This window comes from Gekko japonicus, unplaced genomic scaffold (assembly GCF_001447785.1).
Source record: "Gekko japonicus isolate JY-2015 unplaced genomic scaffold, Gekko_japonicus_V1.1 scaffold269, whole genome shotgun sequence".
NCBI classification, from domain to species: Eukaryota; Metazoa; Chordata; class Lepidosauria; order Squamata; family Gekkonidae; genus Gekko; species Gekko japonicus.
The window spans coordinates 398,970-414,107 of record NW_015168659.1 but is presented as its reverse complement, the minus strand read 5'-3'; the positions used below and the strand labels follow the sequence as shown (position 1 = coordinate 414,107).

Here is a 15,138-nt window from a genome sequence, read left to right as displayed (position 1 = left end):
AGAAACCCATTAGCATATTAGGCCACACCCCTGACAATACAGCTCATTAGCACATTAGGCCGCACCCCCATGTTACCAGAAGCGTGCTCATCCAGCCACACCCACGTTTTGCTTGTTATTCTGTTTACCTTGTTTGTTGTCAAAACCAAGGGCTTTTTTGTAGCAGGAACTCCTTTGCATGTTAGACCACACACCCCTAATGTGGCCAATACTAATGAGTTCCTGCTGTCGGGTGTGGCCTATTGTGCTAATGAGTTCCTGCTGGGCGTGGCCAACTTGGGAGCCAGCCGGAACTCCGTTCCTGTGCGTTCCTGCCCCAAAATAGCCCTGCTTTTACCCAACCAGAAAGAATTCTTCTCTAAGCACGAGCTGCCCAGGGACTACAGAAGCCAGGACAACGTGCTGGTCTCTGCCAGCAGACAGAGTCCCAAAGGAAGTTGCATGCTCTCCATCAGAGGAAGAACGCCAGCAAGGAAAATAAGCTTGCCCCAACTGGATGTAAATCCTTATTTAATCGTAATATTTATACAGCTCATCTCCATCTTCTCCCTTTCCCATTATTCCTCCTCCCTTCTACATCTTATCACGCTTGTCTGTAAGCCTGAGAAGGGAACCTGCATCCCTTGACTGATGCTAGTTGCTTTGTGAGACCACCAGTCTGATGAATGGAAAAACAAAAGGTAAGGAGGCTGTTCCAGTATGACAGGACTAGAATAAGACCAAAGCAGTGGGCATGCATGTATGTGTGTGTATGAAATAAAGACTCATTACAAAGTTATATGCGGATGACCCGATACAGCAAATATGGCACAGGAATACACTACTCTTCTTGTATTGATGCAACCCTTCAAATATTTTCATTTTAAAAACATGGAAATATCATGAGGTTTCTGAATCAAGTTAATAACTTTTTAACAGCTTCTACCCAAACTAATCAGTCAGGATTTCTTCAACTAGAAGAACAACTCCAAGGTTATTTTCTCCATATCCAGCAACAGCTCTTGCAAACTGAATAACAATATCTTCCTGGGACAGCTGTGCAAGTGTTTATCTATCTTTCTGCTTCCGTTCTTAGTGCACCAGCACAGCTGTACTTTGAAGCACTGCGAGATCTAATCAGCTATGTAACCCACACTCCTCATTACTCCAGCTCACAGTTTCTCTATGACACAGCAGTATTCCATATTCCAACTGTGGCTAAATTTAAATCCTAGCAATCTGTGCAACAGCAGAATCATAACTGCCATCCATTAGCAGGAGAAGGCTGTGACGCTGTTTATGAATGAATACTCAAACACAGTTAGGGAAAGGAATGTGATACATGGATCAGAGGGAAAGTACCAAATACTCAAGCTCTGCAAAGCTAAGCAAGGCCCTGTTAATAAAAAGCCAAGAAAATAAAATGATTTACAGTACAATCTTACACAGTTACTCCAGTCTAAGCTTACCAATTTTAATTAGATTTTACACCAAATTTATGATCTTCAATGCTTTTGGTCAATATTATCTTATTTTAGGCACAGTTGCTTTTTAAAAACTAAGTTGGTGAACCTCGGTATCATCTTCTCAGCTACTGAGATGCATTTTAAATACGGTGCTCAATGGGAGACTTGGTTTGGCCACTGAATGTGGTCATGAAAATGGCTGAACAGCCTTAGCAAAATGAGAGATCACAGCATGCATGTGTTGTTTGTCCTTTAAAGGCACTAGCTTTGCAATAAAAAAGGATACTTCTTTGTAGCAGAGCAAAGATGAAGGGCCACCCGGTCAGACACATCTTCCTCTGAGATGCTCCACAGCCTTTTTCTAGCTAAAGATTTTTCTACTGAGAAGACAAGCTGGTAGAAGAAAAAAACAAAAACAAACATTAGTTCTCTAGTTCTTATGAAAAGCACAGAAGAACCACCTGGAATTGTAACTGCTAAAAGCAAAATGTCATCCCTAAGCAAGAATTTACGGCTTTACCCATCTCATGCAACTCTATAAAATCTTGGATGCAGAAAGAAAAAAAAGAGAGAAAGGAGAAGAGGCACACTGCCAATCCCTGGGAAACAAATATTGTTGAACATCCATTACACAAAGCTACAGGTTTAAATAAGTAACAAAACCACTTAACAGATATATGAACAAAACAAAACCACAGATGAATCCATACAAAACCACTTGCTGACTACATGACAACAGCATCACTTATTGCAGTGACAGTTTCATTCAGCCTATCCTTATTCTTATTCCGTATTCAATTCTCCCCCCTTTTTCATGTCACATATCCCTGCTGCCATAAAACTTACAGGGTGACCCTGGGCCACTCACGCTGTCTAACCTACCTCACAGGGCTGTTGTGAGGATAACTTCGGGAAGACAGAGTCATGCATGTCACTCTGAGCTCCTTGAAGAAAGGACAAGATAAAAATATACTAGAAACATAAGAGAGCATTCTTCTTGTTGTTTTTACCTCTATTCTGCTGCTTCTGTTGGAAGAGAAAGAGACAGCTCTCTTCAGTTCCTTCCCTAACAATTTCAATTCTCTTTGTTCTTGTCCAGCGTTCTACAACCCTTTCTTCATCTACTCAGAATTCTATGATCTCATAGTAACCCTGCCAGTTACCATGTATGTTGCTAACAAATATGCCCCTGTCAGGATATTTCATTTTCCAACTTGAATCTCAGTTACCATGTAAACCACACAAGAAACTGCCACACCTGTCTCCACAAGCAACCTGCTCTTAGGTTAGAGTTTAACAAGTAAACTGGCTTTAGTGCTTAACAAAATGATGGAGGTATACTGGGGCCATTTACAACTGATTGCCTAATAAAGATTGCAATAGTAAAGGTAAAGGTTTCCCTTGCTCGAAAGCCAGTCAAATCTGACTCTAGGGATGCGGTGCTCATCTCTGTTTCCAAGCCAAAGAGCCAGCGCTGTCCAAAGACATTTCCTTGGTCATGTGGCCGGCATGACTAGATGCCGAGGCGCACAGAGCGCTGTTACCTTCCCACTGAAGCGGTACCTATTTATCTACTTGCATTAATTTTTGTCAATGCCGCAAAAAAAGTTTCCCACAGCTCGGATCCATTTTTAGTGTCCTGTCTTAGGCTTTTTGAGATCTGGGCCCCTTTCCTTGAAAGCCCTTGTTTAAAACTGCAGCAGCTCCTTCTCCCATTCTGTAAAGATTTTTATGATTTCGATCTCACCAGAAAGCCAATGATCTCTTCCACCATGTGGTATCCTGTTTCCACATTCTCCAGATGCTGAAAACTCCTGTTTCAGGTTTAATTTTGGGTTCTGAATTTCTGACCTTCCCCCAAATCCTCTCTAACTTTTCAAATCATCTCTCTCAGCTTATCCCATCTAGCCCCCTTTTACCATTTGAGATCTATTTTTCTATTTTCCCATTTGAGCCACGAAATTCTGCCCAAGAATAGCCACGTTCATTTTGCCAAAGAAACATTTTGATTTATCTTCATAAGTGTCATTGTATGCCCTGATCACAAACCTCTCCTTAAGCATTTGGTCTATGCTGTGACCCTCCCTTGATTCTAACAAAACGGCTCCTGAAGCCCTAAAGCATTTCTCCTTAATGCTGTAGCCCATTGAGTGCTCTGCTGCAGTTCAGACAGGGCCTGCAAAACAAGCACGCATCCCATTCTTTAAAAAAAATCTGTTCTCCCCTCTCCTATTCACATTCTGCCTATGTAGACACTTCTCTTTTTACTGCTCCGCTTTAATTGGTCAATTAAAATCTCCACTTCCTGCTTCTTGGGCAATTCATGCAAGCTAAACACAAGCTGAAGTGCTGCTTTAAATTCCCCAAACATCACGGCACTACTCTCTCTATATTTTCCCCTGAAAATCTGAAACATTGTGATGCCTCAAAGAAACTGGCAATGTCAGTGTTGCCGGCACCTGTGATTGCTGGGTCTATACAGCTGCAGAGTTATCTCTCAAAAGTGTCACGTGAAGCTGCCTTCTACTGAATCAGACCATCAAGGTCAGTGTTGTGTATTCAGACTGACAGCAACTCTCCAGTTTCTCAGGCAGAGGCCTTTCACACCACCTACTGCCAGATCTTTTAACTGGAAATACCGGGGATTGAACCTGGGACCTTCTGCATGCCAAGCAGTTGCTCTGCCACTGAGTCACAGCCCCCCCCCCATGTCTTGCCCACCTACTATCTCCTCCTCTTCTTTTAACTCCTCTCTTGGGTCCCTCTGCTGCTGCTGCTTCCCTGTGCTACTGCTTCCCACAACTTGTTTCAGCTCCTTTCTTTACTAACCAGTTTTCTCCCTTCCTCTCTGCCAATGCTCTGTGTACCTCCTTCATCCGTCCAACATTCTATGGCTACAGAAGATATCTTCATGGCTTCTTTCAGGAGCCCCCTTTGACAGCAAAGCTATCATGTGCAGGGTTCAGTGTAGTACGCTTAGAATGCAACCCTAAGAACACTTTCCTGGAAGTAAACCTCACTAAATAGACCAGAATAGGGTTCTGAGTAGACCTGCTTAGGATTGCTCTGTTATATAATGATACCCAAGGCTGCAAGTACAGAAATGAGCTCTGCCTTAGTATTTCTTAGGGCTATATTAGTTGATACTATTTACCTTGCGCAGAATATTTTGGATTTCTTTTGACAGCTCTGGAACTGCAACGGTGAAGACACCAAGAACTAACAGTCCTCCAGGAAGCATTCTTGACACCTACCAAGATAAACCAATGGACATAATTTGTTCTCATAATTTCTAGATGTGTATCAAAATATTTCACTGATTGATGCTTCCACGTACGTGACAGTAAAAATGTTTGTAAAGCTACTGAAATCAGTATGCATGGGACATTAGATGCAGAAAGGGGCTATATATGATTCTATAGGTAGCAATTTTTGCTTCTTCTAAACAGACACCTCTTTTACCTGTACAATTGATCTGAATTGCCCCCAACTCAAAATTGTACTTTATGAAGTACAGATCTTGCTGGTATCCATGACTTCGATGATTTGTCAGCTCTTTCCATGATCCAGCATTGCAGTATTTAATGCATTAACAACTGGATGTTGCAATGACAAACTGTCACACTTCCAGGGCATTGTAAACATCTCAGAAAACTGCAGCGTGGCAGACTGGCCTGGCTATGAACCTGGAAAACCTATTACCGCATTGCTATCGTACAGCCTAACCTACCATTCAGAGTTGTTTCTGAGGCTGAAATCACCCAGGGTTCACTGAAGGATGACGAACTTCAAACGTAATAAATATCTAACCTTACACTAATCCAGCCCCCTTTTTTTAGTTGCACAGGACTAAAGCACAGGGCATTTACAATAGTTTTCCACTCAGGAGATAACTTCTTTCCATCACAGTATGAAACAACTTAGTTCACAAATCAACAAAGTCAAGAATGCCAATGAGATCTGAATTCCCAATCCGTGAGATCTTATAAGACTCAGTAGGAAGAAACAACATTGGTCTATATGATGCCATGAATATTGCATTTGTTGTAAACAATAATCATAACAAGTATAGACTGAGTAAGAAACAGAACGGAGAAAGATTTCAGTGACTGGAAATTCAGTAGACAGATGCACATTGGAGTCCAATTACTTTAGGACTGATAGAGGTAATACTAAATTCAAGTGTTTGTAAAAGAGACAACATGGTTTAGTAGACCATGTTGGACTGGGATCAGGGAGACCCAGGTAACTTCTGGGTAACCTTGGTCCAGTCGTCATTATCAGATGTTAGTAGAAAATAGCAGAATTATTATTAGAAATAGCCAGGCCGGTATGCCACAGTGAAATTAGAAATATAATAGGGGACTGCTCACTCTCTCCCTTCTCCCCCAAGTGACGTCTCTATTCTCATTTAAATACCTCCTCATGAAGGTCACAGAAAGTGCCCTTAAGTAAATCACATTTCTGAGACAAATCTTCTTGAGTGAATTGTTGCCAGGATTAAGTTGCCCTTTTTCTGACATTCTGAGCTCCTTGGAGAACCAGTGTTGGTGCAGTGATTAAACTAGGAGATGGGAGAAGTAGGTTCAGATCCATACTCTGCCATGGAAGGCTACGGGATGGCCTTTGGCCCATCACACAGTCTCAGCCTAACCTACCTCACAAAGCTGTAAACTGATATGGGTCTCCACTGGGGAGAAAAGCAGGGTATAAATGACGTAAATAAATAATAAGTAAAGTTTGCAAATTAAGGAAACAGGCTACCAAAACTCTGGTGATAGCTTACTACAGTCCAAAGAACAAAGTTTGAGTCCAGTGGCACCTTTGAGACCAACAAAGTTTAATTCTAGGTATAAGCTTTCGTGTGCATGCACACAAAAGCTTATATGCAGAATTAAACTTTGTTAATCTCAAAAGGTGCCACTGGACGCAAACTTTGTTCTATTGCTTCAGACAAACATGGCTACCCACCTGAATCTTACTAAAATCCAGTCTTGTAACATGAAAGCAAGATAGGAAGCAATAAGAAAATAATTATTTGCTCTTGCTTTAAAGAACCACCACCAAACATGTTACCTGGTTGGCATGTGCTGTTGTCCATTCCTCATCAATGCTAGACAGCGTCGAACTGTAACTGGCATTGCTTTTGCTTTCTTCCTCTTTTGGAGGGGTCTGGATGGCTAGGAGAACATAGTCCCTTTGTGGGGAGCACTGGGAAATGGGACAGGACAAAAAATAGCACTACAGTGATTTAAAAGATCTTAAATAAGATAAATAGCTGTTTGAAAACAAAGCCGCTGATACAGGCACATTTCACTCTAAACTGTGGTGCTGTATGTAAGAGGTAGAAGTTTGACTCAGAGCTTATGTACATGTAGAGTAAGGCGTACCTAAAGCTATTGATTCTAGGAATGTAGGCATACCTCACTTTGTGTAGAATCAGATGGTCTTGCAGATGGATTGTTCCCCAGTTAAAACATCTGAGTTATTTTCAAGGGCAGCCCTACACAGAGCACAGTGCAGTAGAACAGTCTGGACATTACTGATGCCTGGTTTAATGTGGAAAAAACAGCTCAATCTGTGAGGGATAAGAGCTACCATGCAAGATGAAGATGGGGAAAAATTATTTCTGGCAATCACAGCAATCTCTTTGCAAAGGACTGGCCAAGTCTAACAAGATTTGCACTGCAAATAATCCTGCAGAAGTTCATTTGTGCAATTCCCAGTCACATCTATGGCAACTGTGAAGGACAGCCTGCTGCTGGACAGGTCTGCAACAACCAAGATGTAGTTTTTAAAAAATAGCAGTAATTCAAAGTTTAATGATAGGCGCAGCAGTATTTTTATCTCAAAGAGAAGAGACTCCAATTGTAGTAAAATAGAAAACTGGTAACGCAGCCCCCCACAGATGCTAAAAAAAACCCAAGACACTTACCTGCCCAACCAAGAGGCCAGTGATAAGAGGCTTAGATTTGGTGGTGAGTTCTGACAGATACTGTCCCACGGTTTCTTCTACGAAATAGCTTCTTCCCATTATTGCAATTATTTAACAGCCTAAGCTATAAACTTGAAAAGAATTAAAAGGACAGACTGAACAACACTTGCATAGCAGACTTTTTGGGGGGCAAAAGACATAAAGCAATAATTCATAACGGGGCAAAAGACATAAAGCAATAATTCATACCTAATTCAGTATTCCATTGGATAAACTCAGGCTGTATGTATCCCCACTATCTCTGCTTTCTGCCCCTTTATTGTTCCTCACATCTCAATCCCAACAATATTGCTTTCCCAAGGGGTTTCAATTGTGCAGTTTCCAGTGCTCTATCATGGCAAGGTTTCCCTTCCAGCCACATGATTATTATTTCCCAAACAATATCAGCCCCTAAATTCTTTCGGGCTGCAGTTCCATGGACATTCACATGGGAGCCAGCCCTATAAAACAGAATAAGGGCTCCTCATGTTCTTTTTTTTAAAAAGCAGTAGAAGAAGGCCCTGACCTGGATAGCCCAGGCTAGCCTGATGGTATCAGATCTCAGAAACTAAGCAGGGTCGGCCCTGGCTAGTATTTGGATGGAAGACTTCCAAGGAAAACCAGGGTCATCATGTGGAGCTAGGCAGTGTTAAACCACCTCTGAAGGTCTCGGCACTTTCCATCCACCACCAAAGAAGAGTAGGTATACTCTGCTTTTCTCTAGTTTAAGGAGTCTCAAAGTAGCTTACAATTGCCTTTCCCTTCCTCTCCCCACAACAGGAACCTTGTGAGGTAGGTGAGGCTGAGTGAGTTCTGAGAGAAGTGTGACTGGCCCAAGGTCACACAGCAGGCTTCATGTGCAGGAGTGGGGGAATCACACCAGACCTCCAGATTAGAGGCTGCCACTCCTTAACCACTCACTACACCACACCTGGCATGCACCACAGGTACCAAACACCAACAGAAATTGGCCAATCACAAAGCACTGAGAGGCTCCAAGGTGAGCATCCTTCAACAACAGCAGCAGCTACTGCCAAACAGGCACTCCCTGCAAAAGCGCTTTCTGGATTCATTTGAAGAATCACGTGCCCCGAGGCGGTGGAGGAAAACTGGGATACGCTCCTTGGTTTCAGTTCCAAAGAAAAAGGAAAGTTTGCTCCGCGCACAGTGATGGGGAGAGCCCAGAGTCACCGAACAGCTGGATTCGAGCGCAGTAGCACCTTACAGGCCAACAGGATCTACAGGGTATGAGCTCCTCCGTACAAAAGATCCCGTATACAAAGAAAACTAGTTTGCGAGGGAGGAAGACCCTAACCTAGAAACTAGCTTTCTGCATGCAACGATCTTCCTCCTGACACAAGAGCATTCAGCCTGCCAGACTCTACCCTCGCAGTTTGAGGGGGCACGGCCCAGACAACCGGTTGACCTCAAGTACGGAGAAGGAATTACTCTTGAGTAAACACAAGGAAGGGCGAGCAAATTTCGCGGTCCTCTTGCACCCAGAAGAGACCGAGTCCTCTCCAGCTTCCCCTGAGAGCTTAACTGAACTGAAATAATAAACAGCCCAGAGCCACGCTTACGTGCACGGAGGTGAGCCCCGTGGGCTACGCAAAGAACCGCAATCCAGGGTGTTTTCCGCCCCCCGCTTCCAAGCACCGTCACCACACCAGCGCTACTCCCCTCGCGCCTCGTCACCCAGTCACTTCACTTCTCACACACACTGATGTGTCCTGACCACCGTCATTGACGGGAGCCGCTTCACCCCCTTGCTCAACGGGGCGCATTTTGATAACGTAAAACCTTCGTTAAAAAAAAACGCGGGAACGCGGGTTCGTGTTGTGCACCATCTTGAGTGTGGCGGACATGTATCCACAGCGCAAGAACTTTTTAATTTTTTGATTAAATTATCTGTACCTCCCCTTAAAAGCCTGCCCATTTGGCATAATCTTTCACAATTACAACCCAGTCATGATAAACTGACACACTCAACATGGCATCCAACCAAAGGCGCTAGTGGTGTGTGTCGTTTTAGGTAGCGGAAGGCGTGATTCGCCTTCAAACCACCCAATGAGCGTGTTTGTTTGTCTCCTTTCTTCGCTGAGCGTCACGCGCCTGCGTCAGCTGATCTTCTCGCATGCGCCCTGGATGCGGCTGAGTCGTTTCCCCCTTTTCCTTCTGCCCTTCGCAAGTCTGTATTGGTGGAGGGAGGGAGGGGGTTGCCCTCGCCTCCCCCACTTCCAAGATGGCGGCGGTGCTGCAGCAGGTCTTGGAGCGGGCCGAAGTGGCCAAGCTGCCCAAAGCCGTGCAGGGGAAGCTGGAGAGGTTCCTGGCTGATCAGCAAAGCGAAATAGATGGGCTCCGCGCCAGGCATGAGCGATACAAGGTGGACAGCGGTGAGTGAGGCTCAGCTGGTCTCGAGTCCTGGCGGCGAGGTGGACCGCAGGCTCCTGAAGTGGGGAGAAAGAGGACAGCTCTTACGTAGGATCTTCCTGTCTGTATAACCATTTTATTGTTGGATTGGGTTTTTAAATTTTATATTATATTAAATTTTATATTATGTTTAAATTTACTAAACTATCTGATGTTTTTATGAGCAAGTTTCTTGCCTTGTAAGCCGCCCTGAGCCCTTCGGGGGAGGGCGGGGTATAAATTTAACAAACAAATACATAAATAAATATATTTTTATCCCGCCCTGCCTCCAAGGAGCTCAGGTGGCGTACATCGTTTTCTCCCTTTTCCATTGAGATCGATCAGGATGGGTAGCCATGTTAGTCTGTCTGTAGCAGTAAAAAAGAGCAAGAGTCCAGTAGCACCTTAAAGACTAACAAAATATGTGGCAGGGTAGGAGCTTGCTCGTGAGTCACTGCTCACTTCTTCTAGCTGTATCTGAGGAAGTGAGCAGTGTTCCCTCTAAGCTCAGTTAGTGTGAGCTAGCTCACAGTTTTTAGCCCATTTTTGTCTTAGCTCAGGAAGGGATGGCTCCAGAGCAAACTAATTTATGTAGTAGTCAAATCGCTTGCTCACAACTTTAATGCCAGTAGCTCACAAAGCAGAATTTTTGCTCACAAGACTCCACAGCTTAGAGGGAGCATTGGCAGTGACTCTTGAAAGCTCATACTCTTCCACATATTTTGTTAGACTTTAAGGCGCTACTGGACTCATGCTCTTCCCTTTTCAATTGTATTCTCACAATAGCTGTCTGTGGAGTGGGTCTCTCCCAGTCTAAGTGGATTGATTACTCCTTGCTTTTTACGTTGGCCTCTCCTTGTAACATCTCACTTCCCCCTTTCCCCATCTCTCTCTCTCTCTCTTTTTTGGCTTGGACTCCTAAGTGTAAATTTAGCTGCTTTGAATGCATACTCTGAGTCCATACTTGGAATGAACTGATCTTTTATTTGCAAAAGTATATGCTAGAACTAATGTTGTTGGATTTTTAACCTGCTGCTATATGCCCCTGTAGTCATCATGTGAGGCTGAGAGGACGTGCCTAGGGCAGATCTGGGATTCAGAACCTGGTCTTCTCAGGCCTAGCCTAACCAGCCACAGTTATGAACATCCCGTAACACTTGTGTTAAAAAGAATGCATTCAAATTTGTAAATGTGCTGCCTAGGCCAGTGCACTTAAGCACTACATCAGACTGGTATTTTGTTTCTCAGACTAGCCTACCTCATAGGATTGCTGTGAGTAAAATATGGAGGGGAGGAGACCCATGTATAACAGAATTTCCATGGATAAATGATTTTTTTCCCCTGGCTTATATACCGTGATTGGATTACGAACCGTGCTAGATTGGGTGCGCTGAGGGTATCTGCTAGGGGAGCCCTACTAAAACTAAGCTGGTATGGGTCTAGTTGGATGGGACATCTGTATTGAGCAGGGGATCGGATTTGATGATCGCCATGGTCCTTTCCAAATACTTATATTTGTAATTGTGGGCATCTAACAAAGTCCATGCTGTGTCCCAAAGATGTCACAGGAATCTTTGATTTTCCTACAGGCCCTTAGGAATTTAATCCTTTCAGTACCTTGTCACACCAGATTTTCAAAAGAGGTCACTGAGAACACCTGGTTGCTGCTGCCTATTCTGCATGTGTCAGTTTCAGCTTTCCTGGCTAAATGTTATGTAAAGCTAAATGTTATACAAAACCTTAGATCTTGTTGTTTTTAAGCATAGGTGCTGTTGTTCATTGCTACCTTTAGAGTTTTCTTTTACTCTTAAATATGCAAACTGGAAGGAGGGCTGTTGGACATTTCTTTGGACACACAAATCCTGCCTTCTCAAGAATAGTTTATACAACAACAGCAAATTTATTCACAGCAAAAAGCCAGCACTAATGCAACAAACTAACTCAAACCAAATTCATACAATCACAAACATAAATGAAATATATAAAATGAATATCAAATAGAGCATGCATGTAAAACCTGTTAAGTCCTGTAACTGCTATATATGTAGGGAAAATTAGGAGTACAGGAACCTTTTCATGGACTCCCATTCCCACTGTGTTCATTGGGAAGGGAGAGAAACTGGCAGGGATCCCAGTTGCATCAAGAAAGAGAGACAGTTGTTTTAAAGAACCTCTTATTTATTGAACTTGAAAGCCAAAATGTAAAACCTTTCAAACATATAAGAATCTGATATTCAGCATACAAAATTGACTCATGTTTCTTAATTCAATACTTAAATATAGTGCACTGTAGAAGAAGAAGAAGAAGAGATTGGATTTATACCCCGCCCTTCACTACCCAAGGGTGTCTCAGAGCGGCTTACAAACTCCTTTCCCTTCCCCTCCCCACAACAGACACCCTGTGGGGTGGGTGGGGCTGAGAGAACTCTGACACAACCTGCTCTTTTTCAAGGACAGCTGTGCCAGAGCTTGCGACTGACCCAAGGTCACATCAGCAGGTGCAAGTGGAGGAGTGGGGAATCAAACCCGCTTCTCCCAGATTAGAGTCCGCACACTTAACCACTACACCAAACTGGCTCTATAAAGGATATCCTTGGTGCTCTGTCAAGACCCATAACAGAGGGTGGTTGGCCAGAATAACAAGGAACAAGAGTAAATTCAGACATTAGGTACCTTTCCCCATCTATAGGAGCTAATGTAACAGTCAGGTCTGTGCTGAGCATCTGATGTACTCCACAAAGCCCAGCTCCTTCCACACAGTGAGGCATGAAATTTGCCTGTAATTAAAACAATTTCTGTGAGGACAAAAAGCCCTGACTATCCTGGCATCTCTTCAAGTAACAATCTGTATGTTATCGGTGGTTCAGGATTACTCCGGGTAACCTCTCTGTGTCAAAGAAGAACCACGGAGACACATACCCCATACCTAAATTGTTGCATGCTCAAAAGGAATTGTTTTCAGGATTACTCTGGGTAGCCTCTCTGTGTCAAGGAAGAACCACGGAGACACATACCCCATATCTAGATGTTTAGACTGTTACTATGGCCTCTGGAAATGTAAACCATTCTTTTCTAGGACAGAGTGCATTGTCTCTGACAGTGCTTGTTTGGGAGCAGCTAACCACAAAGCTTTATGGGGGGAAATCAAAGAATTTCATACATACCGTAGCATTTAATACAAAATGAGTTTGCAAGGGACTGAGGCTCAGTTGAGACCCCAATTCCACAACAATATCATCTTTTCCCCCTCTGTTTGCTAGCCGCTACCCACAAAACCGAGCAATACGGAGATACAATCATCTTACTAGCCTAGAAGTAGTGATATTTCAAGAAGTCTTATAGTGCCTTAATTTTTAAGACAATAAATGTAACCAACTGTAGGTCATTTATGCATTTATTTCACCTAGAACTAGTAAATCAGTGGGCGTGATGAACTATGTTTTGTTTAAACACAATAGAGCCACTGTCATGAGTTTTATTCCCTTCATATCACTTCTTGGGGGACTACTAGGCCTGTCAGTTTAAAGGGTGCCCAACTGCCATTTTAGCATTGGTCAGGTATTCTTTCAAGCTTGATTCAAGGTTTGATGTCTAACCCACACCTGCAAAATGGGTAAAATTGATTCTGGGGAGGAATTTGGTTGCTCATTATGTATGTCATGTACATTGTTTTAATGCTTGGACCACACACCCTGCCTTGAATTCACGGATTGCTCAAGATCCAAGGGAAGGACCCTCAGAAGCTTAACCTGTCAGGCCTCCAGGCAAAATATGAAGGATTCATTTATTCCTTTCCCCTTTGCAGTGTGTGCAACTGACAGCAGCCAGCTCTTCTGTGCTCTTTGCCTTGACACTGTCAATTTTATCTTCTGCTATTATTTGCTCTCGTATTTGGGTTATGGCTCTATAAACTGCAGTGGCTGCACTGGTAGAAGCATTGAGTTTCCCCAACAGTCATATGTTGCAGTTTGAGTGGAGAAAAAATGCATTGTCTCCAAACAAGAATCATAAAGAAATAAAAATATCTGAATTTAGTGTAACAGATAACCAGCAACCCATGTATGTTCATTATAGGTTCCTGACGCAGTGTCTAGAGAGACCTTTTACATATAAACTCTGCAAAGAATGTGCATTTCTCAGTGTTGTTTAATTGTCATGACACAAGTTCAAAGCATGATGATAGTAACTTTGCAATTGCTGGTTGACTTGCATAATAGGTTCTTCCGTTGAATTATATTGGTACAGTGCCTGTGGCAAGATCAGTCATGGTGATTATTTGAAGTTCTCAAGTAAGGGTCTGTGGGTATGTTTTGTTTATGCTTGCCTCAATACAGTAGTTGAAACAGCATCTGTGATAATGGGGGTTCTTCAAGGGTGAGACAAGTGATGAGTCTCCCCTGTTTAACAGGTTGTTGTTGTTCAGTCGCAGTCAAGTCCGACTTTTCGTGACCCCATGGACCACATCATAAGAACATAAGAGACGCCAATGTTGGATCAGGCCAAAGGCCCATCCAGTCCAACACTCTGTGTCACACAGTGGCCAGAAATACCAGTGCCATCCGGAGGTCCACCAGTGGGGCCAGGACATTAGAAGCCCTCCCACTGTTGACCCCCCCTCCAGCACCAGGAAGACAGAGCATCACTTGCCCCAGAGCCCCATCTATACCTTGTGGCTGTTATGCTAATGAGTTCCTGCTGGGCGTGGCCAACTCAGGAGCCAGCCGGAACTCCGTTCCTGTGCGTTCCCGCCCAAAAATAGCCCTGGTTGTAAGGCATCTTATGTATTTGTGTTAATTGTCGGGACAGGATGGGTTGGGGAAACCTAAACACACGCCTTCCTAAATTTGGAGCATCAGGTTAATTTGGGGTGGCCTCTGTACAACCTCTGATTGTCAGTTCTACCCTTAGTTTCCAGATTTATCTCTTCTTCCATCGCACCTTCTTTATGTTGAAGCTTTTTTTCTTCCTATGAGTTTGACTGTCTCCAGGTGTTATGCTCCAGTGAATGTATTTGCCACTCAGAGCTTCATGTGTCAGTTGAAGCCAAAAGGAGGGCCCCACTCTAGCCATTGTTTAATTTCTTGCCAGCTTAGGATACTGAGGCTCTTCAGCCACTCACTTCCTCGTCGTATCTTTAAGTGAGAAGTGAAGAACTGGAGATGGGCTTAGAGATGTAAAATTTCTGAAAATTTTGAAGCTCGGAAAAAAACCCTTTTTTTCCAGAAAAAAACGGAAATTTTTGGAAAAATTGAAAAAATGCTACATTAGCATTTCTTTTGTCTTTTCTAGATTGAAAGTCATTCTGTTACT

The 15,138-nt window shown here is 43.3% G+C and overlaps 2 protein-coding genes across 3 annotated transcripts in view; one reads left to right on the top strand and one right to left on the bottom strand.

Annotated features, from left to right (window-relative positions):
* The window catches only part of LOC107113850 (chromosome unknown open reading frame, human C1orf27), a 35,005-nt gene extending 25,883 nt beyond the window's left edge, over nucleotides 1–9,122 (bottom strand). Inside the window, exons 1-5 of the mRNA XM_015415244.1 lie at nucleotides 9,000–9,122; nucleotides 7,381–7,511; nucleotides 6,522–6,656; nucleotides 4,600–4,695; nucleotides 1,732–1,838 (exon numbers count right to left, since the gene is read on the bottom strand). Of these exons, the coding sequence (XP_015270730.1) occupies nucleotides 1,732–1,838; nucleotides 4,600–4,695; nucleotides 6,522–6,656; nucleotides 7,381–7,479 (437 nt within the window). The 5' untranslated portion in view covers nucleotides 7,480–7,511; nucleotides 9,000–9,122. The remainder of the gene's footprint in view (nucleotides 1–1,731; nucleotides 1,839–4,599; nucleotides 4,696–6,521; nucleotides 6,657–7,380; nucleotides 7,512–8,999) is intronic.
* Nucleotides 9,123–9,610: 488 nt separating this feature from the next.
* Nucleotides 9,611–15,138, top strand: part of TPR (translocated promoter region, nuclear basket protein) — a 64,098-nt gene continuing 58,570 nt past the window's right edge. For both annotated transcript variants that reach the window (XM_015415250.1, XM_015415249.1), the window contains exon 1: nucleotides 9,611–9,812. In XM_015415250.1, coding sequence (XP_015270736.1) covers nucleotides 9,662–9,812 — 151 coding nt within the window. In that variant the 5' untranslated portion in view covers nucleotides 9,611–9,661. The remainder of the gene's footprint in view (nucleotides 9,813–15,138) is intronic.